Source organism: Convolutriloba macropyga, chromosome 4 (assembly GCF_964194025.1).
Source record: "Convolutriloba macropyga chromosome 4, txConMacr16.3, whole genome shotgun sequence".
NCBI lineage: Eukaryota > Metazoa > Xenacoelomorpha > Acoela > Convolutidae > Convolutriloba > Convolutriloba macropyga.
This window is the reverse complement of record NC_134471.1, coordinates 53,391,519-53,414,987: the sequence shown is the minus strand read 5'-3', so window position 1 is coordinate 53,414,987 and position 23,469 is coordinate 53,391,519. Positions and strand designations below refer to the sequence as shown.

The 23,469-nt window shown below is 36.0% G+C and overlaps 2 protein-coding genes across 7 annotated transcripts in view; one reads left to right on the top strand and one right to left on the bottom strand.

The window, feature by feature from the left end:
• The window catches only part of LOC142337749 (uncharacterized), a 58,937-nt gene that overhangs the window by 27,103 nt on the left and 8,365 nt on the right, over positions 1 to 23,469 (bottom strand). For all 4 annotated transcript variants that reach the window (XM_075387241.1, XM_075387239.1, XM_075387238.1 and 1 more), the window contains 2 exons: positions 15,145 to 15,211; positions 9,390 to 9,474 (listed from right to left, as the gene is read on the bottom strand). In XM_075387241.1, the coding sequence (XP_075243356.1) occupies positions 9,390 to 9,474; positions 15,145 to 15,211 (152 nt within the window). The remainder of the gene's footprint in view (positions 1 to 9,389; positions 9,475 to 15,144; positions 15,212 to 23,469) is intronic.
• LOC142337748 (all-trans-retinol 13,14-reductase-like) lies at positions 10,568 to 14,550 on the top strand. 3 transcript variants are annotated; one of them, XM_075387234.1, is made up of 7 exons: positions 10,568 to 11,049; positions 11,417 to 11,434; positions 11,565 to 11,713; positions 12,103 to 12,244; positions 12,530 to 12,650; positions 12,762 to 12,847; positions 13,001 to 14,550. In XM_075387234.1, the coding sequence occupies exons 1-7, from the start codon at positions 11,019 to 11,021 to the stop codon at positions 14,389 to 14,391; spliced, it is 1,938 nt and encodes a 645-aa protein (XP_075243349.1). In that variant the 5' UTR covers positions 10,568 to 11,018; the 3' UTR covers positions 14,392 to 14,550. The 3 variants fall into 3 exon arrangements, with proteins under 3 accessions (XP_075243349.1, XP_075243350.1, XP_075243348.1); XM_075387235.1 differs by lacking the exon at positions 11,417 to 11,434 and having other exon boundaries at positions 10,569 to 11,049; XM_075387233.1 differs by lacking the exons at positions 10,568 to 11,049; positions 11,417 to 11,434 and adding an exon at positions 11,060 to 11,318.

The following is a 23,469-nucleotide window of genomic DNA, read 5'->3' as shown; positions in this document are numbered from 1 at the left end:
CCTCTAAAGTCCATTGTTCGAAAACAGAATACATAATCCAATGTTCAAAACAGAAATCCATCTAGGGAATGCCAATACTCCTCTTCGAGAAATCCCTGTAGAATACCAATACTCCTCTTCGAGTCGTAACAAGACCACAGGACTAATATAATTGCTACAAACATTGTTTGTGAGAAATAAATCATCCATAACGATTTACTCCTTTTCAAAAATCAAACATTGATTAAGACCCAAGGATCTGGAGACCCAGAGAAAATAAAACAAGAACAACAGAAATAACTTGAATGAAAATTTGACGAAAGCAGGAAAATTTGACGAAAATTTGAGGAAAAACAAACACAGGCAACAAGGCATTTCAATGACAATTATCAGAAGCCTTTAAATGAGAGCATGGATTTTCAAAAGGGACGAGAGCGCAGGTTTAGGGAAGGGATGAGCTGGGGTGACAAAGGGGTTCCAAATCTCAAAACTGCCCCTGATACAATGATTCTATGTCTTCTCAGCAGCTTCTCGGAATAGTACCCCTAGCGACTAGTTGAGCTCTGAGGAGCTGCTCAGGGACTCAATGCAAAACGATCTTTACCTGTCCATCTCGTTTGAGGCCGAAAAATTGGGAGCGAGCAAAATCGCATTGAATAGGGAAACTATTATATTTGCTAAAAACTTTGTGGGAGAGCAATTAATAACTATTATCACTTCGATGTATTCCTTTTTTTTTGAAAAAGGAGGATGCTGAGTCTTTTGGGTTCTTGACGCCGATTCTCTTCAAAAACAACATTTTTTGTCTTAGATATTAAATTCAAAATTTCTCGGTAGTTCAAAACAGAACAATGCCTTATCTCAATCATTCTCAAAAAAGACTTCAAACCGCATCATCAACCTGCAGTAGATTTTGATCTCAAGATCGAAAGTGCTAAATACCAGAAGAAAAAAAAACAATTTGAAATTTAGCAACTTATAAAAGACTGATTTTTCGATGCTGATTCTGTTCACTTTAGACTACTTTGCTGAGCAACTGCTGTTTATAAGCACTTTGAAGAAGAAGAGCAAAGAATGAAACTAGCCAAGAGAAGTCAAAAACAATTCAAGCAATATGCGGAACAAGCTGAAATAAAGTTAAGCGAAACAAATTTAATTCGACGAAGTATAAAACATAGAAGAACGAGTCCGGGCACAATTCCAATAATTTTTGTTAACTAAACAAAAAAACAAGATCTAGTATGGACTACGAAAGGATTGGGAAAAAGTTTTAGAAAAAAAACAGATAAAAATTGAAAAAACGGTAAAAATCGATGTGAAACTGCCGCATGTGAACTGAAAGTCACTAGCAAGAAGGCGAATTTTTGATCAAAGAACAATATTTTACTCTCCTTTTAAAACTTGAGCGAACAATTTCACGCAAAAAACCGCTTGCTTTTTTGCTCCACTTCCTGTTACGGTGTGACCAAATTCATTCTTCAAATGACTTCAAAATTCAAGAAAATGTGAGAACAGATCCTATAAAAGACAGCGCCCAAATAAAATTCAAATTCTATGAATCGTGAAAAAATAGGAGCGCTACAATAGCCGGCTGGAAAGCTGAAGGCGGCTATCAAAAACTGCCTTATCAATAACACAAAATGCAAATCCTTGATGCTACACAGAGCGGCCAAGTCTAGTATACCGTTTTCTGTACGTAAATATAGATTAGAAAATTGATAACTATGAGCCGATTATGCATTCAAAAACCCATTATTAGGCTCTCAACCACTTTCCTATCATTTCGAGTTAGGCTCTGAGCTACTTTAATACCATCCCCAGAATACAAATGAAGCAGCTTTAATTACAAAAAGGGTACGCAAAACCCCTACAAGTACCACAAATAAGCCAAATGGACGAAAAAAGGCCAAAAACTGTTATTTATACGAACCATTCTGTCAGAAAACGCTTTTCACAGCCAAAATTCAATTACTAAACGCAGCCCAGCTCATGGACAAAATATTGTCTCCTAGTATAACTTTGATCTGTCAACAATTTTACTCAAATTGTCCTTCATGTGAAAAAGTATAGTAAAACAACTGAACACACAGTGCTACTGGTTGAGAACTCAAGAAAACCAACTCTTCGCGTCATAAAACGACCAGTAGAAAACCAATACGCCTCTTCGAATCCTGAAAAAAGGCGATACAATTTCAGGGCTGTGGCCAAGATAAACTTTTCCTTAAGGGTGCAAAATATTTGACCACGCCGGTATGGGAACCATGGACCTCCGGATCCCTCACCATAAGCACTGCTCACTCGGCTATCAGGCCCTTCTTTTGCTATGCTGCAATTGATTTTATTTTAGTAAAAACATTTACTTCGGCGTGAGAGCAACAGAGATCAATAAAAAAAATGAAGAACGAACGCATGAAAAAGTCACTTGATAAAGAATGTTCTAGAAGAAAAACGCAAAAACAGTCGGGCAAAAAATTTGTATTAAAAAGATCAACACTTTTCCAATAATTGCCATGAACTTCGTTCAAGAGCAATTAGAAACATCAATTGCCAATTAATTTGCAACATAATGAAGCTACTCAAACTTGAAGTTCAGCTGGTTGCAAAGACAAATTGATCTTAAAAAACCACAGACAAAACTTTTCAAAACAAAAGTGAACCGCTCTGTTTGCACGCTATAAGAAGCAAACAAATAATTAGCCCATTTTATTTCTTATAAAATTATGTAAAGTTTTGTCTTTTTAATACCAACTCTGCTGAAAGTTATTTTCATTTGTCTTATAATTGGATAATTTCAAAATTTTGAACAATTTAGATAAATCGAAACAAAAAAATTTTTACTACGCAATATTTACGTGACAAATCGAAATTTTTTTACAGTTTTCTTTTAACGAAACACTGAAGTCTTTTGTGTTATAACTACTTCACTCAGGTGGATTCTGTATTCTGATCACTCAATCAATTTTGAGACAGTAAGTCGATTATAGTGTTTTCAAAGATGTACTCGTCTCCGCTTTTTTCTAAAACGACTGCTGTTTTCTGTTCTGTGAAAAACTGATTTCATATGATCATATCGGCCAGCAGAGTCATTTCGAACCCCTTATCTTTTGTAGCAAATTTGAAGTGATAACCTATAGGACTGCAACAGAAATTGCATTAAATCAAAATGAAACCAGCAGAAACGTCAAGTCAATTTAAGTCTGAAATGAGAAGAAAGAAGTAAGTAGAAAGAAAACGTCAAGTCAATTTAAGTCTGAAGTTGAAGAAGTTGAAAGACAATTTTTCCGTTCTGTCCTTACGTGGTGCTGGTTTTTTGTCCTTTGAAAACTTAGTTTTACCAAGGAAATCTTCCTTTTTTGTTTTCAAACAATTTTGAATAATCGAATATAGTTGCAGTTATAAAACAATGACAATTTTTCTAGCAATTATAACAATAAAATTTAATGATTTTTCTCGGCCCCCATCCCCAGAAATCTTCCGTTTTTCCTTTTCCTGTTTTCCTTTCAGTTTTTTTAAAACTGCTCCCCGTTTCCAACGTGCAATTAGACCAAGGGCAACAATATGATGCTTCCCTCTTTTCGATTCGATCTGTAAACAAAAATTAAAACCTGACTGAAGCAAAAAGCCGGCCTAGCATATTCATTCTTCATTTTCAAAAAAGTTGGAAAAATTTTAGTACGTTATGATTAATATTACCCATTCACCCAACCCTTTCCGACCGACAAATAAAGCAGAGACTTAACCGCCCGCCGACAAATTTCTAAAATTCACAGGCAAGTTTCTTGAGAAAATTTATGCCATTAGAATATGATTAGAGAGCAATAAAAGTTAATTTTTATATTTCAGGTGGTGTAAAAAGGTCTCTAATTGCATGTGAAAACTACGGGCCGAGCTATAAAATCGCGACCTTTCTAGAAAAATGCTGTAACATATTTTTAGTCTTCAAACTTCTTATAACAAAAACTTCTTTGTAAATATGACAAAACAAAGGAATGCAACAAAATTTATCCATATACTACAAAAATAGCGACCACTATAGAAACATGCTGCCAAAAATACGAATTTCTGCCAAAAAAATTCCACGCAATTATTATACCAATCAGATCATCAGTTTGCACATAATTCTGTCTGTAAAGATATAAACATTTCTAACTAATAATCATTTTGTTAATAACAATGGAAAATGAATTGGCATGTCAGACAAAGCAGAGACGCTTTCCGAAAATTAATTTTAAAGAATTACCGATAGAGAAGTTCATTCTATAAAGTGAGCGTGACAGAGCAAAGCCTCCATCTAGCCAATAGCTGACACTCCAATTAGCTGAAGCCATTGTTAATCTCAAGGATATTCCATCTAACGAAAGAAGCTTAAAGAGTTAATGTTTTTAAATTTAAAATACCGAAAATAACAAAATACCAGCCCGTTAGAATAAGAACAGTACTACATTTTCACGAGCTCTCAGGATGACCAATTGGAGTTGATAAAGTGTTCGAAACAATAACTTTCATTTCAAATCCAATCACAGCAACCCGATAATTTTCAAAATAAGCAGGTTTAATATCTGCCATCTGAGACATTTAAATTAAGGAGAGCAAAACTAATACAGAAAAGCATTTAACCGATAATAACCATAATAAAGAACGATTTAACCAAGTAAGAGAACGTTAGAATGTCAGCGCCGGGGAGAATACCTGGTAGACCATTTTCGCCTAAAACGAAACGATACCACGATGCAGAAATTTTATTTTTTAAAAACAAATATTTCACGATTAATTCTATTATATTCTTGACAGCTAACTATGACTAATACTACTACTGTTTGTTAACTACTACTATTACAAAAACATAAAAAAGCATCTTGTAGAGCCAAGTAATTCTATCGCAATATTCATTGCGCGCAACAAGTCAGAAGAAACCTCGTATGACATCAATTACCATTTCTCTGCTATAACGTTTAAAACAAAAATCGAGATCCAAATTTTTTATTTGGCAGTTGCGCCACAAATGCCAATTTTTGTTTTTCGAAAGAAACTTTCAAATCACAGTGGTGATTCCCGGTTATAAATATTTTGCCCCTCAGTTTTACGCACTTTTAAAACATGTATCCGATTTCGGAGCACTTTTGCCATACATCTTGCAAGTAGATTACCGCCAATTGAGTCGCGAAACTTAGAACATACACGGCAGATTGCCGGAAAATAGCTGCTACTATTGATTCCCAAGGCAAGAACCCGTCTGGGATTAAAAAAGAAAAACATAACCGAGTAACATCGGTTGAATTGCCCCCAAAATGACAAGCGATGGGTTTCGTCGGTAGCAAGCTGCAGTTTAGGGATGCTAGCTTTACCGAGGAGGTTGCATAGAGCGGGGGGCTGGCGTGGAAGGTTATGAGTGGAATGAGGTGGAGGGGTAAACCCGCGGGGGGGGGGTATGAATAGTGAGTGAATAGTGTTTGTGGGTTGGGGGGGGGGGGAGGAGGGAAGGGTGGGGTTAAGTTTTGCGGGGATTGTTACGGGGGTGTTTTAAGGGGCACGAACTCTCAGAACGGCTCTTCACACCATAAATCTATGTCTCCGAAAATTTCGGTGAATCGCATAGACACTAGTAGTAACCTAAGCTTAACTAATTATCCCACTTTTGCGGACGAAAAGATAAATGGTCAGAAAAAAACGACCAGAGATCAGACGAGATCGTGGGAGTACGCAAAATTAATACGGCAAAAAAAAGACCAACAGGACCAATAAAATTGCTACAAACTTTGTTTGAGAGCAAGTAAGAACAGTTAGCTTAATTTAGTGCAGTGGGGTGGGCATGAGGTCAAGTAGTATAATGAATTAAACGAATAAACCTATAAAAATGAACGTCGCGACGCAAAAAGTAAATTGCAAAAACATAAGGCCTTAAAATCGATGAAGTCCTTCAAAAAATGCATTCAATCTACTGCAAAACCTGATTTTTCAGGAACTGCAGAGATAAAAAGATCAAGACTCAAAAGAAAAAAAAACAATTTAATACCATAACCTTCTCTAGTCACCTGGAAATTTCTCGGGAAAAAGTTATCAATCATTTCTCAACTGTAAGTCCGATAAACTAAAATTAAATTAACTCAAACATTAAATAAATTAAGAAGAATCAAGAGCGGAAAGAGCGACTAAAAATCAGAATAAAACATAACCAACTAAACGTCGGAAGAATTGCTCTCGTACGACGAGTGGGAGCTCTAATCAATTGCAGCCTGCTTCAGTCGGGGGAGGGGAGCTTAAATGGGACTACGAAGTTCAATAGTGGGCTTCAAATAACCACAGAGCTTAATATATACCACTATTAAGATTTGAAGTGAAAATGGCACCAGTTTCGGCGCACTTTTCATTTGACTTTTGGTATTAAATTGACGCCAACTGAGTTGAGCTGCTTGAAATTGTGATTGAGAGGGAATTTTAGATCACGCAAAAACGCAAAAAGTCAAGGGCTTAGAAGTCACTCAAAAAAGCGAAACGGTCAAGCAAAACTTTGGAAAAAAAGACACACACGTTTAAAATAACTGCTTCTCTACGAAAGCCATTAACAACAAGAACTCAAGCCTTCAGAGTTTTTTTGAAAAGAAATTGTGTCAAATTCATTACAACCACCTTTATGAACTCAACCAATAAACCAGATTCCTGAATAACTCCATAGCAACAGATGTGGGTGTCATTACTGCTAATAATTGATAAAAAGAAAAATAACAGGTTATGTTTTTAGCAGGTTAACAGGTTAGCAATTAAAAAGGTCACAATCTTTAAAATTCTAGTAAGAACTCATAAAGGAAAAGAAATTATTAAATGTTATGACAACAACACATTATAGAAATTTTCATGCACAAAAACGCTCCAAACACCAAAATAAGTAGACTGCGGACAGAACAAATAAATAGTACCATTGATGCCCATAACACAGATTGAGAACCAAAAAGCAATGACAAAAATTGATTGTTGTACCAAAATATTTTTACAGTTCAAACTATTTGGAATGGATTTCGCATTTATGCGTACTACGGTTTCTTAATGAGAGCATGCAGGTGCTAGCATCAACGCCAAAACGCATTAGAGATGTTAACTAAGACTCATAAGAACAAAGTTCAAAAAAGTGGGCTTCATTGTTTTATCCCGTTTTGATTTTAATTCCGTTTTCAATAAGCAAAGAATGAAAATAGCCTAGAGAAGTCAAAAACATTTCATGCAAAATGCTGAACAAGCTGTGTAAAAAAGTAAAGCGAAACAATTTTTTTAAAATAAAAAAAACGATTTCTAGTAAGGACTACGAATGGATTGGAATTTTTTTTAAAAAAAAACAGCAAAAATGAATGTCAAACTGCCGCATGTGAACTGAAAGCCACTAGAGATAAAACTAATTTCTGTTCAAAGAACATTTTCTTCCTCGCCTTTGAAATTAGAGCGGAAACCGCGAAAAACCGCTTGCTTTTTGGCTCCAATTCCTGTTTCGGTGTGACCAAAATCATACTTCATAATGACTTCAAAATTCAAGAAAATGTGTGAACAGATCCTAAAAAAAGCCAGCGCCCAAAAACAATTCAAATTCTGTGAATCGTGAAAAAAATAATGAATCGTTCATATCAGTTCGAGTTAGGCTCTGAACTACTTTAATACCATCTCCAGAATACATATGAAGCAGCATCAATCACAAAAAGGGTCCACAAACCCACTACAAGTACAACTAATGAGCCAAACATTTCACAGCCAAAATTCAATTACTAAACTCAGCGCAGCTCATGGACAAAATATTGTCTCCTAGTATAAGTTTTATCTCCACAATTTTACTCACTTTGTCCTTTATGTGAGAAACTATAGTAAAACAACTGGACACAGTGCTACTGGTTATAAATTCAAGACAACGAACTCTTCGAGTCGTAAAACGACCAGTTGAAAACCAATACTCCTCTTCGAATCCTGAAAATTAAGGCGATGCAATTTAATTCAGGGGCTGCAGCCTAGATATATTTTTCCTTAAGGGTAAAAAATAGTTGACCACGCCGGTATTGGAACCATGGACCTCCGGATCTCTCACCATAAGCACTGTTCACCTGGCTATCAGGCCCTTTCTTTTGCTATAAATTTTATTTTAGCAACAACACTTACTTCGGAGTGAGAGCAAAAGAGATCAACAAAAATGAAGAACGAACGCATGAATAAGTCACTTGAGAAGTCAGAGAGTGTTTTAGAAAAAAAAACGCAAAAACGGTCGAGCAGAAGAAAAACGCAAAAAACGGTGTTTTAGAAGAAAAACCCCAAAAAAACGGTGTTTTAGAAGAAAAACGCAAAAAGTCTGTATTAAAAAAGATAAACACGTTTAAACTAATTGGTACGAACTTCGTTCAAGGGCAATTGTACAGATTAATACCAATAAGCATTAAAGAACGTAACTTATAAGAACAAACTTCAAGTGTCCCTCTTTTCTTCAAAGCATCACTAATATAATAGTTCTTGTAAAAGTTATCGATCAAGAAAAACTACTGCGAAAATCAATAAAAATAGGCAAAAAATCAAACCTATTCCAAAAATGGGCCAACACGTGACTTAATTTATGTTAGCTTAGCAATTAACTTAAATGCAACATTTTTTTAGCTTAGCAATTTCTTCCCACTACATTTCCCGCCATCTTTCGAAAACCTGTTTTGTCAAAAACACCATTTTCTTTTCTCTGTGCACATTAAATTCGTTCAACAAAAACAATTATTTTTTCTGTAATTTATCCGCTGCATGTATGTTACTATTCGTTGCTAGTAATTTATTCGTTATTAAAATTCATTACATGAACGCTCCGAAACTTAACCTGGATATCATTGGCACATTCAGATTGATGCTCAATACTGTTATGCTCCTTGAAAAAAAATTTCTTCGTTAAGAGGTGGGGGGCTCACGCGGAGGTAAGGCGCTGGGTTACGGTTGGATCAATGTACCGAGCGTGAGTCTAGTAATCCGTAATGTCCTCCAGGCGTTACTAGTTTATCCCATTTTTGAGGACAAAATGTCGGTCCAGCGAAAAATTGCATAAAAAAGACCACAGCACGGATATAATTGCTACAAACTTCGTTTGAGAGCAATTAAAAAGTACAGGGTTCAGATCTGAAAGCAAAACAAACAGCTGAAATCACTTTATGAGCGATGTTCGATTTGCCAACTAATTGGAGTGCCAACTATGAACAGCCCACAAGAATGCCATTCTCAGCTAGGCCTTAAACAGGCAGGCATACAATATCTACGGCAACAGTCAGTTGTATGTGAACTAATGTTAACACAATTAGAGTAAAAAGATGATAAATTAATGATTAAATCACACCTGGGACAAGCCACTCGAGATTAAAATGAGAAGTTCTATTTGATTAGTGATTGTTATTTTGTTACTTTTGACGTACCTGGTCCGAACTGAAGCAGCTGCTCAATTGCTAAGATTGAGTTATTAGCTGCTTGCAATTTCAGCTCCTTTTCTCTGTACTCGCGCTGTAGACGCAACAATACACATGTAATATTAATTGGCTACTAAAAGAGCATTTTACACGACGGTAATTGCTATACCCCGAGTCGATATCAAAATTACAACCACACAAAAAATAGTCTCATAGACAAAATAGTCCCGATTTAACAATAGTAACTTGTCTGCACTTGCAATCAGTACTTAGAGCCCAATTGTTATTTGCGAGTTTTATCTGAGACTAGTTCTCCTGCGTTCTTATGACTATCATTTCTGGGAATATTTTGATGACTGTTTTTTTTTAGTCTGGGACCACTTTGTCTATTCACCATCAACACGATATCCACAATTTTGCGTCTTAATAGAGATGGTTGACGCTACGTTGGCGCTACCTCATGAACGAGTAGAAAGTTCAACATGACCGTATATGATTGACTTGTACAAGGTACCGTTCAAATTTCTGTCGACGTTTCAATCATACCTTCACCATGCAAAAATAGACAAATTACTTACCATTAAAACAATCTACATATTTTTTATTAAACACTGTGCTTGCTTTTTCCATTCTGTATTTCTTCATTTCTGTACAAATAATGTGACAATAATTCTGCAATTTTGCATTTCCTTGCTTTATCTTATCAGTTAAAAAGGTTTACAGCTTTAAACCAACAAAAACCGCAAACACTATTGCAACATAGGGATTACCATACAACAAATATTTTATGTGATTTCAAAAAGAGCCGAAATTTAAAAGAGCCGATAATTTGATAATAATAAATGATAATATTCTAAGTCCATTTACTTTACTCATGAAGTTTCTCTTGTTTACTAGCAACATATATCTAAAGCGATAAAATTATTATTTATTCTGTACTTATGGAGGGCAATGGCTATACCTCAGAGACTCGTGCGCCTTGATTTGAAACAAGCATAACCAAATACGAATGATTAATCATTTACCTAAGCAGTCTCTTAGAGGTAAAAAATTGGCAATTTAGGGTAAACAAAGCCAGTCCACTGTTTTCGTCTCTTTATGAATCAGACCAGGTTTCGGCGCTTTTTAACGTCGGCTCTTTTTGACTGAACCAGAGCTGGAACTGAGATAAGCAAAATTTAAATACGTTCTGAGCGTTTAAACATTATTTGTACTAAAACAACAAAATTCTTCTGTTTTATTATTCTCTGTGCTATATAGTCGTTTTGTGTGCGTTTTGTAATCATGTTATCGCTTTTACAGCAGTATAGATAGCCATATTATTTTGCTTTACAGTCAGAAGAGGTCAACCTTTAACAATGCACAAATCCATCTCTACCCGCTCAAACTAAGTTTACCTTTCGAACGAAGTGTATGAAGAATTGCTCAATGCTTATCAAAACTGACTTCAATCATAGCTTCGACTGTTGTTAATCACATTTGTCATCAGCCTAACCATTAAACGACGCGCGAATTGTCTCAATCTCAGGATTTAGATTACTTTCATTGCCAAATTGACTAGGTCGGCCTCGGATATATCCTATTATCACAGAAACGGAGATCAAAGCAGTTTAATCAAAGGACATTTACAATTAAAGAATGAGGGCACTGGAATTTGAAACAAAACAAAGTGAGCAAATTTCAACCTAGTACTTCCAAAAGGCAGTAGGCATAATTCAACAACTTCGAACTCAACTTAGCAGTTTAAAAGTTGCCACGTTGATTGAGAGTAAAAAAAAACGAATTTTCACATATTGGCAATCCATTTTTCAATTATCTGACATATTTTGAAGCCTCGTTCTTATCAAGCTTCTTACTCGAAACAAAACATGATTTACAGTAAAATTCTCGAGATTTATTTACAACTCACAACTTGTATCCGAAATGTCAATTTCACAGGTGGGGCATTTTGAGTAACAGTACAAAAAGATGGGTGATATTGTGGTATGAGGGTAACATTATGTATCTTTCTATAGTTCTATTGTGGTATATTTTAGGGCAAGATCAGATCCTTGGTCAGATATTTTTCTTGGTCTTTCCTATCTTAAATTTGTTGGGTTTTTACGCGGGGTTTTCATTCCGAAACCGAAGATCCCTTTTATAACAACAAATTTGAACTCCTATACACGTTAATTTCGTTCACAGATGAGGTGGTGGTGTACGCTTCTGGCTTTGCCCTGGCAGTGGTGGCAGTGCAGGCATACAGAAGGTATAAGAGATATGAGAAGGAGAAGAGAGATCTGAGAGACAATCCGTTTCTGAGGGACTGCAGGAGACCACCGCCTACTACCAAGGTACGTTAACTTGATCCAATATCAAACTACTTTTAGTCAAAGACACAGAAGTTGTCAATAAATCAGATAAAAAGCAACAAATAGTTGTTACAATGCTTCCAAAATCACTCAATCAATACCGCAAAACCACTGAGATTAAGACGACACCCACTAACACGTGACAGAAATATTTCAGCATCTAAGTTCTTTAATGGAAATGGAAAAAGTTCTTCCCTAAATTAAAATAAAAAATACGAAGAAACAGAGAATCCTTGATTTGCTTGAATTTGGAAATACACGTGCATTCAAATTTCACGATCACAATTTCCAAAAAAAAACTCCGCTGTCAACTTTTCAATACACATTTTACTGCCATCAAAAGTTTTGTTTCTAATTCTACTTTTTTCCAGCTGGAGCCGGCAGACAAAAAGAAAGCGTGCAAGAACCCACTTCCCACTTCAAGTGGTGATTTGGGTGACACCCACTATGACGTCATTTGCATCGGGAGTGGTGCAGGATCTTTGACCACGGCTGCAGTTCTCGCACGCGCAGGTTTAGTAATACATTCAATTCAACTCCAGGTGTTCAAGGTATAACAAATTGCTAGATCAAAATCGGGAATAAAAAACGGTTTATTAAAAAAACGGTCTAATGGGTTGGCTAAAAAGTATGCAAAACCCGCAAGTACTTGAACGCATTTTTTTCTTTCATGATCTCGCTACAATTATCAAAAAAAGAGTGATAGTTATACCAACACAGGAAAACAAAAACATCCGCAAAAACGAGAGAATGATAAAAAAAGACATTTGTTGATAAAGTACCGTTCATTTGTTGTAGGTAGGAAAGTGCTTGTTCTGGAGCAGCACACTAAACTGGGCGGATGTTGTCACACTTTCAAAGAGGGCAGATTTGAATTTGACACTGGTGTCCACTACGTAGGAAACATGGGCAAGACGAGGTATGTCACCAAAAGTTCATATCAAAATCGTACAGTTGTTTCCGAGTCGCTCTAATTTGAGCAAAAAGAATTGAGAGGGACAGATATTGATAATAAAATGTGCGTTTTCAGTCGCAGTGTGTATTACCAAGCTTTGGAACAGTTGAGCAATGGCCAAATGGAATGGGCACCAATGAATGCAGCGTACGACGAATTAGGTGAGGTTTTTATTTTCTATATAAACGAAGAAAACAAACAGAATCCCAACAAAGCATCCAAAATTTCTGAAAAAGTCATCTTTAAGAACACTAATTTGATTTCGATAAGATGCAAAATACTAAACTCTCAAAATACTAAACGTTCTTTTGCAGTTATTGGCGAAAACCCCGAAACTTTTAAACGATTTAACATCTACGGCGGCGGATACCACATGTGGAAACAGGGACTGTTAAAGCACTTCCCGGACGAACTCGAAGCGATTGAGAAACTCGTTCAACTAATGCAACAGCCATCTATTGAAATCCCATTTGGCGTGCTCAAAATGGCGCCTACGTGGTTCGCCAACATCTTCATGAAACTCGGATTCATTTTGAAGCCCGTTTCTCTATTCAACCAATACATGAAAAAGAGTGCCCATGAAGTCATAGCAGGGATAACTTCAAACGTCTATCTGCAGGCCTGCTTCAATTATCCTTTCGGTGACTACGGAGCTCCTCCAAAACAGGCGCCTTTCTTCATGGCGTACGCCATCAACAACCACTACATAAAACAGGGCGCATTTTATCCCAAAAATGGACCCGCTATAATCCCTTATTATCTCATTAGGGCTGTAAAAGAGCGAAACGGCCAATTCTACACAAAAGCAAATGTAAGTCAAATCTTACTTCGAAAGAACAAAAAGAATGTTCTGGAAGCGTATGGCGTTGAAATCAGCTCCAAAAAAGGCGGAAAAATTCAATTCACAGCTGATGTAATTGTTTCGGGGGCTGGAGTTTTGAACACGTTTCAACGAATGGTTCCAGCTGAAATAACTAAACAAGCGTGCCCGGATATGACTACAGCCATGAGCAAAACTAAACCAAGCATTAGTTATTTGAATCTGTTCGTAGGTTTCAACGCAACATCCGCTGAACTTAAACTGCCTTCGACTAACAACTGGGTTATAGTGAGCCCTGATTTTGACGGAGTTTTGGAGCAATGGATTTCGTACGACGATCCTTATGAGGCACTCGAGAAAATGACTTTACCACTTTTGTTCATCGGATTTCCATCTGCAAAAGATGCCAACTATGACTACAATAACTCGAGAGGCAGTACTTGTGTGGCCATCACTTTGGTACCATATAAATGGTTCCAAATGTGGAATCACCTGCCTTTGGGAAAACGAGGCGATCAATACGACACTTTAAAGTCTGCTTTTACAGACAAAATCTGGGAAAAGATCGTGCAGCTTTACCCACAAGTTGAGGACAAACGCGAGGTGTGCGTTTTGGGATCCCCTGTCACCAGTAACCACTACTTGAACACGGAACACGGTGAGGTTTATGGATTGGATCACAACATAGAAAGGTTCAGCGCAGATGTCATGTCCAAGATAAAACCCAAAACAGAGATTAAGGGATTGTATTTAACAGGGCAGGATATCGTAACATGTGGGGTGTCCTCGGCTATCACTTCTGGTTTAATGACAGGATCACAAATATTGAAACGAAATCTGATGACCGATTTGAAAGAACTGTACCAAAGAATCAACAAGAAATAGATATGGAACAAATAAAATGCTGAAGTTGCACAATTGTGTCATATAATCATACTCGATTGTCTTCTATTCTGAAACCGAAGTACGATTCGAAAAATTTCAATAATATTTGAAAGAAAACATTGTTAATTTCTTAAAATAAATTAAAAACTATCAGAAAAAGTCGAAACCTCCAAAAAATGACGCAAACATATTAGCGGTATTAAGTGAAAAAACCAGAACTGTTTTCTACTGCCTACTAATTATAAATAAAATATTAAAATAGGTTGTCAGTACATTTCCTGTACCAAGACCACTAAAAATTAATAGAAAATAGAAAGATATGATTCAGGAAACAAATTTCGCTCATGTACAATTTTTTTTTTCACAAAACCCGTGGCAATAATTTCATGCGCGATTTACAAAAAATTGCTTCGTAGATCTCTAATTGGAATGAACCGTGTAGAATTTCTTATGAACTCTCTAACAAGCGTAAAATCATTTATGGCAAACGATAAAAACAAAACTACTCCGAAGAAAGGTTTTAACACACAACAACGCTTGCAATCTGATGGCATGCAATTGAATCTCTTTGAAGTGAGAAAAAATTAAAAACGCTCTAATTCTTTCCAGATAAACTTGAAGTGTAAACCAGTGAAAAGAGAATCGAATAACTATTATATCAACATCAACCGAAAGTACTGAACTTCATAGAACACCTCATAAAACTTTCCCGAAATGAGCAAAGAACGATAACTAAATAAAGACTGTACTAACCTCCAAGGCTGCTTTCCCCTTCACCAGGTGACTCCAACGTTCCGCATTGACATATATCACGCTCAGCCTGAAACGAACATAATTTCATAAAAGGGAAATAGTGTGAATCGTTTTTAGCGCCAAATTTTAAGGGAATGATTTCTGCAAATTTGTAGGTTCTAGCATCGTGGGATGGGATATCAGAGGTAAATCGATAACTATATTTCTGATAACTGAAGATCTCAGTTGGTTTCGATAAGTGCATTAAGGGACAAATAGGTAGGGTGCGTGTGGGGCAGGGGGCTGGGGTGATCAAACCGCCCTTCTGAGGGAACAAAATTTGTCTCATCAACAGTTTCAGTGAATCGCATGCATAAAGAGCATAAGGCATAGGACGCTCAAAGACCTGTTTAGCCACTTAATATTCTCCAGGCGTTAGCTATTTATCCTGTTTTTGAGGACAAAAGTCAAAACGGGTGAAACAAAAAATTGGTCACGCGAGCAAAAAAAAATTGCACTAAAAGACCATAGGACTAAAATAATTGCTACACGCTTCCTTCGAGAGCAATTAAACTCACGGACAATTGGAGTAAAATTACATCGTGAAAAGGCTAAAATTTAAAAACTTAAATTTTGAATAATTTTCTAAGCTATTTTTCATAAGACGAATTTTGTTGTTACCTGACAAAATCATATTCCCATGCAGTAACTACGTTCAGTTAAATTCCGATCACCTCATCAATTTTTGCCCAATATCCTACGTCCACGTAGCTTTATTTTTGATGAAAGCTAGGCATAACTCAAATACATTGCTCTCTACTCATCGATAGAAATATTCAAGAAAACATTACCTAGTACATTCTTAAAACTCGGAAACAAATTTTCCCAACCAAAAACCTAAAAAAATTTCTATCTGAACAATAGAGAAAGAATAAACATAGCCGGCATATTGCGGGAAAACAGCATTATCGCATTATCAGGATGGGAACAGTAAAAAAACGAAAAGATGAACAAAAACAACTTTTTTCGAACTGTCGATAAGTGTTCTAAATTGTTGTGGTGCGCAGTTTCAGTCAGATTACACAAAAATATTTTTCCGGCTTCTGAACTGAAGGCTATTAATTGTAATATTAATGTCAGCTAGCAACCGCTCTAATGAACACTGATAACTTAATGCACTCAGAATTAATGATCAAGATTTATACCGTTTCCTTAGATTTTGCATTTTGCCTTTGACCATATTAAATACAATAAGCAGTTCTTTGAATGAAAACTAAACTACAATCAATTAAAACGGAGACTGAGGTATGTCAGAAGTCAAAAGTGAAAGTAGTGACTTACATAAAATGAAAAACGTGATCAAAACTTAAAACTAAAACGAAATAAAGCACAGCAGTACGAGTGCTGAATTAAAGCCCAAATAATTGAACAAACTAATGTCCATACAATTAGAATTTTTACAGACATAAAACCCATGCAGCTTTATGCGCACATATGAACAAATCTCTTAGAGCAATCCGAAAAATTTCCAAAATCTAGTGTTTTGAGAATCACTAATAAACATAAACCGACAAATTCCGGAAGAATTGCTCTTGAACGACAGGCGAGGCAATTTAATTCATGGTCTTTAGTATAGATCAATTTTTCTTTATGGGTGTAAAAAAAACCTCAACCCCACCGTGCTTCGAACAACTGACCTCCCGACCCATGGCCACCCGCACTAACCACTGCGCTTGGATTCACTTAATTTTCCTATGCTGCAACCGATTTTATATTAGCAACAAGCTTTACTTCGGAGCACTAGAGATCACTCAAAAATGATGAACTAAAGCGTGAAAAAGTCACTTGAGAAGTCAAAGAATGTTCTAGAAGAAAACCGCAAAATTGTCAAGCGAAAAATTTGCATAAAAAAGACACACACACGTTTACAAGAATTGCCATGAGCTCCGTTCAAGAGCAATTAAAAACAACAGTTATAAACGTTAATTGTTAACTAAAACATTAGTAAAAAAAACTTACGCATCCTTAGAATGAGTACACAATAAAACAACATTTAGGAATCAATGCACAGACAATGCTTTAAGACAATGCACAGAAGGCAAAAGATGCACAAATGGAGAGAATGCAAAAAGAAATAAATTGCTAGAATTAAGATTTAAAAAATCAGCGATGTCAAAGTATGTAAACCAGGCTACAAACCAAAAATAATTTAAACTTAAAAATACTTTTAACCTTATAGCAGTATACCTTATAACTTGAGAAGTCATAAAACACCTTATAGCAGTTCTAAGGGCGGAAAAACGGACAATAGAATTAACATAGCTGGCATAATGCCAGAAAATAGACGCAATAGCTTCGTAGATCTGCAGGCTAAAAAAACAGTAAAAAAAGACAGACCAAAAAATCCGTCTTTTCATTGAAGGCTGATATGTTATATTTTGATTAAAATATGTATAAGCTTTTGCTGCCTCTATTAGCTCCTTTCTAATAACCCTCCTTTAGAGTGACACGCACCCAATTGACCATATCTCTTTGAATTAAAGTAAATAAATCGCGACGACGAAATAAAAAAAAAATTAAGAGAAGGCCAATAATAGCCCCAGCTATCGCTGTGCGGCTATTAAAAATGAAAGCAAGATTTAAATTCACTTGAACATTTCGAAAACAAACGGCATCACAGTCAAGGTATACGTTCGCCGAAAATTGAAGCCAATCAATAAACCAAGATTGTGATGCACTATAAAATCAATAAGAACTGCAACGGAAAAGTTTAACTCGATTATTTCACACCGCCTTAGCAACCAAATAAACCTGTCATTATTGCAACTAGAAGACCATAAAGAGAACAATAAAAACTCACAAAAAATCTATTATTGTTTCTTGATAAAAAGTGTAAGTTATAGAAAGTCTCAGCTTTTACCTGAAACAACTGATTCGAACCAGCTTCAAACCGATTAGCAGCCCAAGCGACCTGCCCTACAGACTATAAAAACTACAGCAATTACACGCAAAACTCGCTGAACTGATGCAAAAATTCACTAAAATTTTCGAGAACAAATAGCTTTCAAATGATTAAAAACAATAGCTATGAACTCAAATCATAACTTAGGTTTGCGTATGCCTCATCATTAATCAAAGTATGCCTCATCATTAATCTTTTACTAATTCAATTTGAATTTACTGCCGAAGTCATTTTAATGAGGGAGATGAAATACGCATGATCAAAATCTAATCATGCAAATGACCTAAAACCTAAAAGTCATGAAAATAAGAACAGAGAGAAAAAGTCCGCATCCTAAAACAATTCAATTTTTTTGAATTGTAAAATATCAAGAACACCACAATAAAGCTACATTGAGCCCACAGATTTGCACCTATCAGAAAAAAGCGATAACAGCGCAAAAACGACAAAGCCATACAAGCATTAACTGCTTTTAATGAACTTCAACGATTGCAAATAGAAGCAATCAGAACACAAAATGTATAAACACAACCGACTAACGTCGGGCGAATTGCTCTCAAACGACAGGCGAGCAGTTGCCTTCGTCAGTAGCTAGGCACGGTTTAGTGAGGCTAGCTTTAGCTTAATTGAAGGCGCGTAAGTGAGGGCAGCGGGGGGAGGGGATCAATCTCTCAGAACCGCCCTTCCACCATAAGAATGTCTCCAAAACAGCTTCTGTGAATCGCATACTGGAAAGACTAGTGAGCTGAAAGGCTCTAAGAGCACTTAATGCCCGCTGAGCGCTACCTGTTTATCCCATTTTTGAGGAGGAAAAGTCAAATGCGCCAGACGATAAATTGGTCAAGCAAAAAATAGCATAGAAAGACCAGGACTAATATAATTGCTATAAACATCGTTTGAGAGCGATTAATAATAACTCTCTAGAGAAGAATAAAAAAACAGAAATCAAACTGAGGCATGTGGAAAAAATTCGCTTTCAGAAAAAGAAAATTTGTTCAACCCCCCTATTTCCCACTGGAAAAGGAGTGGAAAAGAGTTGGTGGAAAAAGCCGATAAACGTGTGAACACATCTTCAAAAAAAACGCAGCTCACCAGTAAAATCTATAATCCTTCGGATGGTAAACAGGAGATCGCCATTGCGAGGCTAGCAGCGGCTTTTAAACACCAATAACTTGACTCGCCAGTTTTTTTTCAACTCTCATTCAAGGTCTTCTTGGTGGAAGTCACAGATAACACTGGTTCCAGAAAATTACTCTGGGTGAAAATTATTCCAGAGAAAAAACTAAATACCAAAAGATACAGTTACTTAATTTATGCAAGCGTTAGCCAACTTTTCTGCAACAAACAAAGAGAACTCAGTATAGAAAAAAACTAAATCTATATTCAAACATTGAAGGCAGATTGCCGGAAAACAGCCGCCGTCGACGCGCTTGATGCACATCGGAATTGAAACAGAAAAAAAGAAGAGATAAATTGATGAAATTTTTTTCTCTTTTTTTCAAAAAGTGTTCCAAGTCGGCACTCAGTTTCGGTTGGATTCTAAAATTAAACTTAATTCAGCTTCTAAACTGAAAGCTAATAAGCTTAATACCAATGTAAGCTAGAAAACACTAATGAACTTTGATAACCTAATTCTCAATGATTTAATGACTGGGCTTTATCGGTTGATCCCGTCTCTTTCGGATTTTCTCTGTTGACCTTGACTGTATTCACTGTCTTGAGTAACTCATTGAGTGAATGGATTTAAAAACCATTCAGTTCAAACAGTGAGTGGGGTAATTCAGAACTCAAACGTGAAAGTCGTGTTTTATGTAAAACGAAAAACGTGATCAAAACGTAAAGCGAATTTAAAAAACAGGACAAGTCCTGACGTACCAATCAAAGAATTTTCAATGACTAAACAAAAGACTAGACCTCTAAAGGACTATGAGTGAATTGGGAAAATTAGATCAAAAAAATGAATACAAAGAAAATCAAAGTTAATATGACGCGTGTATCAGTAAAACCACCAGAGAGAAATGAAAATTTGGTTAAACAAACTATTCCTAGAATGAACTAGTAATGGATTGGAAAAAAGATTTAGAAAAATGAACAAAAAGCCACTAGCGAACAGAAAGCGAATTTCTGTTCAAACAGAGTTTTCTCAATCTACTTTTAAAATTAGAGCGAAAAAATTTCACGCCGCAAAAACCACTCGCTTTTTCGCTCAACTTCCTGCTTCGGCGTGACCAAAATCACTACTTCAATTTGACTTCAAAAATCATGAAAATATATGCAGATCTTTAAAAAAAAAGACAGCGCCCCAATACAACTCAAATTCTTTGAATTGTAAAAAAAAGGAGAGCACCTAAATAATAGCCATTTGAGAGGCTGACGGCGGCTATTAAAAAAAACAAAAAACAAACCAAACGGATTCCTAGCAAATTAAAACTTTTTAAAAACCAAAGATTGCTCTAGAACTGCTGCGATAGCTTCGCAGAGTGTAGTCTCAAATCAGCAAGAAGTATCAGTAAGAAATAAAACCTACGAAAATAAGAAGGATATTTTTCTATGTCTTATTAAATCTAGAACCTTTTTTCTAAAAGCTGCAACCAAATAACCTCAAAATAAACCAATATCAGCATTTGACCTTAACTCCTCTATCTGAAGCAACCATAAATGAGAGAGGAAAGCCATTTTGGGAGTGAGGTGAGTCATGTGTGACAACCAATTCATGCACTCGCTCAAGATTCACTCGCTTGAAATTCAACAGATTCACTCAAAGAGAAAACTGACGTCACGCACACAACTCAGTCTCCAAACCATTTGAATGAGCCATCAATCGCCAACTTGAAATGAGAGCTCCACTCAGCAATCGCGGCCAAATAGAAAGTGCAGAAAAGATGCTAGAAGAAAAATTGAAAAGATAAAATCGATTAAACACACAATTTAATACAAACTTCAATCAAATAGCACCAGACAAACGGAAAACATAACAGACTAACGTCGTGGCAATTGCTCTTAAACGACCGGTGAGCGGTTGGCTTTGATAGTAACCAATAGTGATCGGGGTGAGGTAGGGACGTGGGAGAGCTGGACAAGAGTGGTGTCCAAATCCCAAGGCGGAGGACGGGCAGATTGGTGGTGTGTGCGGGGACACAGGGGGTCAAACTTTAAAGACTACGAACCGGCCTTCACACCATGAAATTGTTTCCAAGACAGTTTCTGTGAATCGCATTAGTCATTAGTAAGGCGTGAGGCTCTAGGGGAGCTGCTTGGCAAATTACTGCCCCCCAACACTAGCTGCTTCAACCGTTGTTGAGGACGAGAAGTCAAATTAGTCAGACGCAAAATCGGTGAAGCCAAAAATCACATAAAAAAGACCTCAGGACTAAAATAATTGGGAGAAACTTCGTTTGAGAGCAATTAAACATCAGAACTGAAAAGACCAGACAAAGGGAATAGTTGAAAAGAAGCCTTTGAAAAAAGGAGTGTTTGAGTCATTGAAAGCAATAAGCTACACATCTCTAAATTATAAATTAGTGTACTGGCGAATAGATTTGTGCAATAAAAGAAAACAAAATCACAGCTTATAATTACAAAAAACTATTTAAAAAATAACCAACTAACGTCGGGCAAATTGCTCTCAAACGACCGGCGAGCAGCTGGCGTCGTCAACAGCTAGCCACGGTTTAGAGCCCTCAGGGTGCTACCTCTTTATCCCGTTTCTGAATACGAAAATCAAATGAGTCAGATGAAAAACCGGCCAAGCAAAAAATTGCATAAAAAACAGGATTAAAAAATTTGCTACAAATTGCTTTTGAGAGCAATTAACAATGGTTTCCTAAAGGTGCCTGTTAGGTCATTTATCATAAAAAACATTTCAACTATAACTCATTGATAATGAGCATCAGAGATGGTGACATTACGCCACATAACAGCAGCTGAAGTGCGGAATCAATAAAAAGGGAAAGAGATGAAACGTGGAGGAGAAAGAGAAGGAAAGGAACCCCAACTGAAAGAGAGAAGGAGACAGGAATTTCTTCCATGATTGGATTCGGCACTGCAACTTCTAGTTTTCTAACCTTGTTAATAAATAAATCATGAAGAAAAAGGAAAAAGGCAAAATTAAAAAAAAAATGAACTCCGCAATAAAAAAAAAACAAAACCATTTTTTTGTCTCGAAAATTCGGTCAAGTAACCCATCTCCGAGACTTGAAAATTTTCGTTGGTCAGTAATGGTCGTTAAACTCAGAAAAGGACAAAAAATATTGAAAAAGTTTGAAAAAATTGCAAATTCTCGCTAAAACTCAAGACATTAATATCTTAAGAACCATTTCATTGTCTCAAGAGACTATCCAGTATCCCTGTTTCAAGCCTGAAATAGTTTCACTGGCTCATAAAGATCCATACGCTCGGAACATAGAAATTTTCCAAAAATTTGAAAAGTTTTTATTTTATTACTTTAAAACTAAGAGTTTAAAAGTTTTTAAATATTACTAAAACTGGAGTCAAGGAAAATGTTGATAACAATCCCATCAACTCTAGAAACTATGCAGCAGCTTACTATCAAACTTTGGAGGAGGTCCCAAAAAATTCAAAAACATGAAAAAATTGCAAAAACTGCTTAAATTTGTGACATTAAAATCTTGAAGATCATTCCATTACATTTATAAACTATGCAGTAACATATTATCAAACACTAGAGGAAACTCCGTGGCCCTTGAGGCTAGAGAAACCTAAAAAATGACAAAAAATTTCAAAAAACTTCAAAAACACTGCAAATTTAAAAAAAAATTGCTAAAACTTGATATTAAATCTAATCTACATCTAGAAGCTATGCAGCAACCTAATATCAAAATCTAGAGGAGGTTATTTGGCTCTTGAGGTCAGATAGAACTAAAAAACGCCAAAAAACTGCTAAAATTTGTGAAAGTAAAAGTTGAAAATTAATCCACGACCAACAAAAATTTTCCAATAACTTATTATCAAACCCTTACGGAGGCTTTTTTGACCCTTGAGGCTCAAAAAATCTGAACGACTATAAATGTTAAAAATTTGGAAAAAATGGCAAAAAATATCAAAAATATGCTAAAATTCGTGATGTTTAATTATTGCAAGACATTCCATTTAATCGACAAAATATTCAGGAACCTGTTTTCAATCCCTAGAGAAGGTTCCTTGGCTCTTAAGGCCGAAAAAGTCTATGAAACGACAAAAATATCAAAAATTGAAAAAAAGCAAGTTTTATCAACAAATTGCTAATATTTGTGAAATTAAAAAGTTGAAAAACTATTCCAATACCATTAAAAATTTGTCATTAACTTCCTATCAAACACCATAGAATGTTTTCTGGCCCCTGTGTCTGGAAAGACCTGAATAAGGATAAAAATAAGGAAAAAAAT

Bases quoted from the DNA above. Each gene is read 5' to 3' on its own strand.
- LOC142337748 (XM_075387233.1), top strand. From the start codon at position 11,249: ATGATTTACAGTAAAATTCTCGAGATTTATTTACAACTCACAACTTGT. The intron at 11,714-12,102 runs GTACGTTAACTT...ACTTTTTTCCAG, and splicing joins GACCACCGCCTACTACCAAG to CTGGAGCCGGCAGACAAAAA. The intron at 12,848-13,000 runs GTGAGGTTTTTA...GTTCTTTTGCAG, and splicing joins TGCAGCGTACGACGAATTAG to TTATTGGCGAAAACCCCGAA.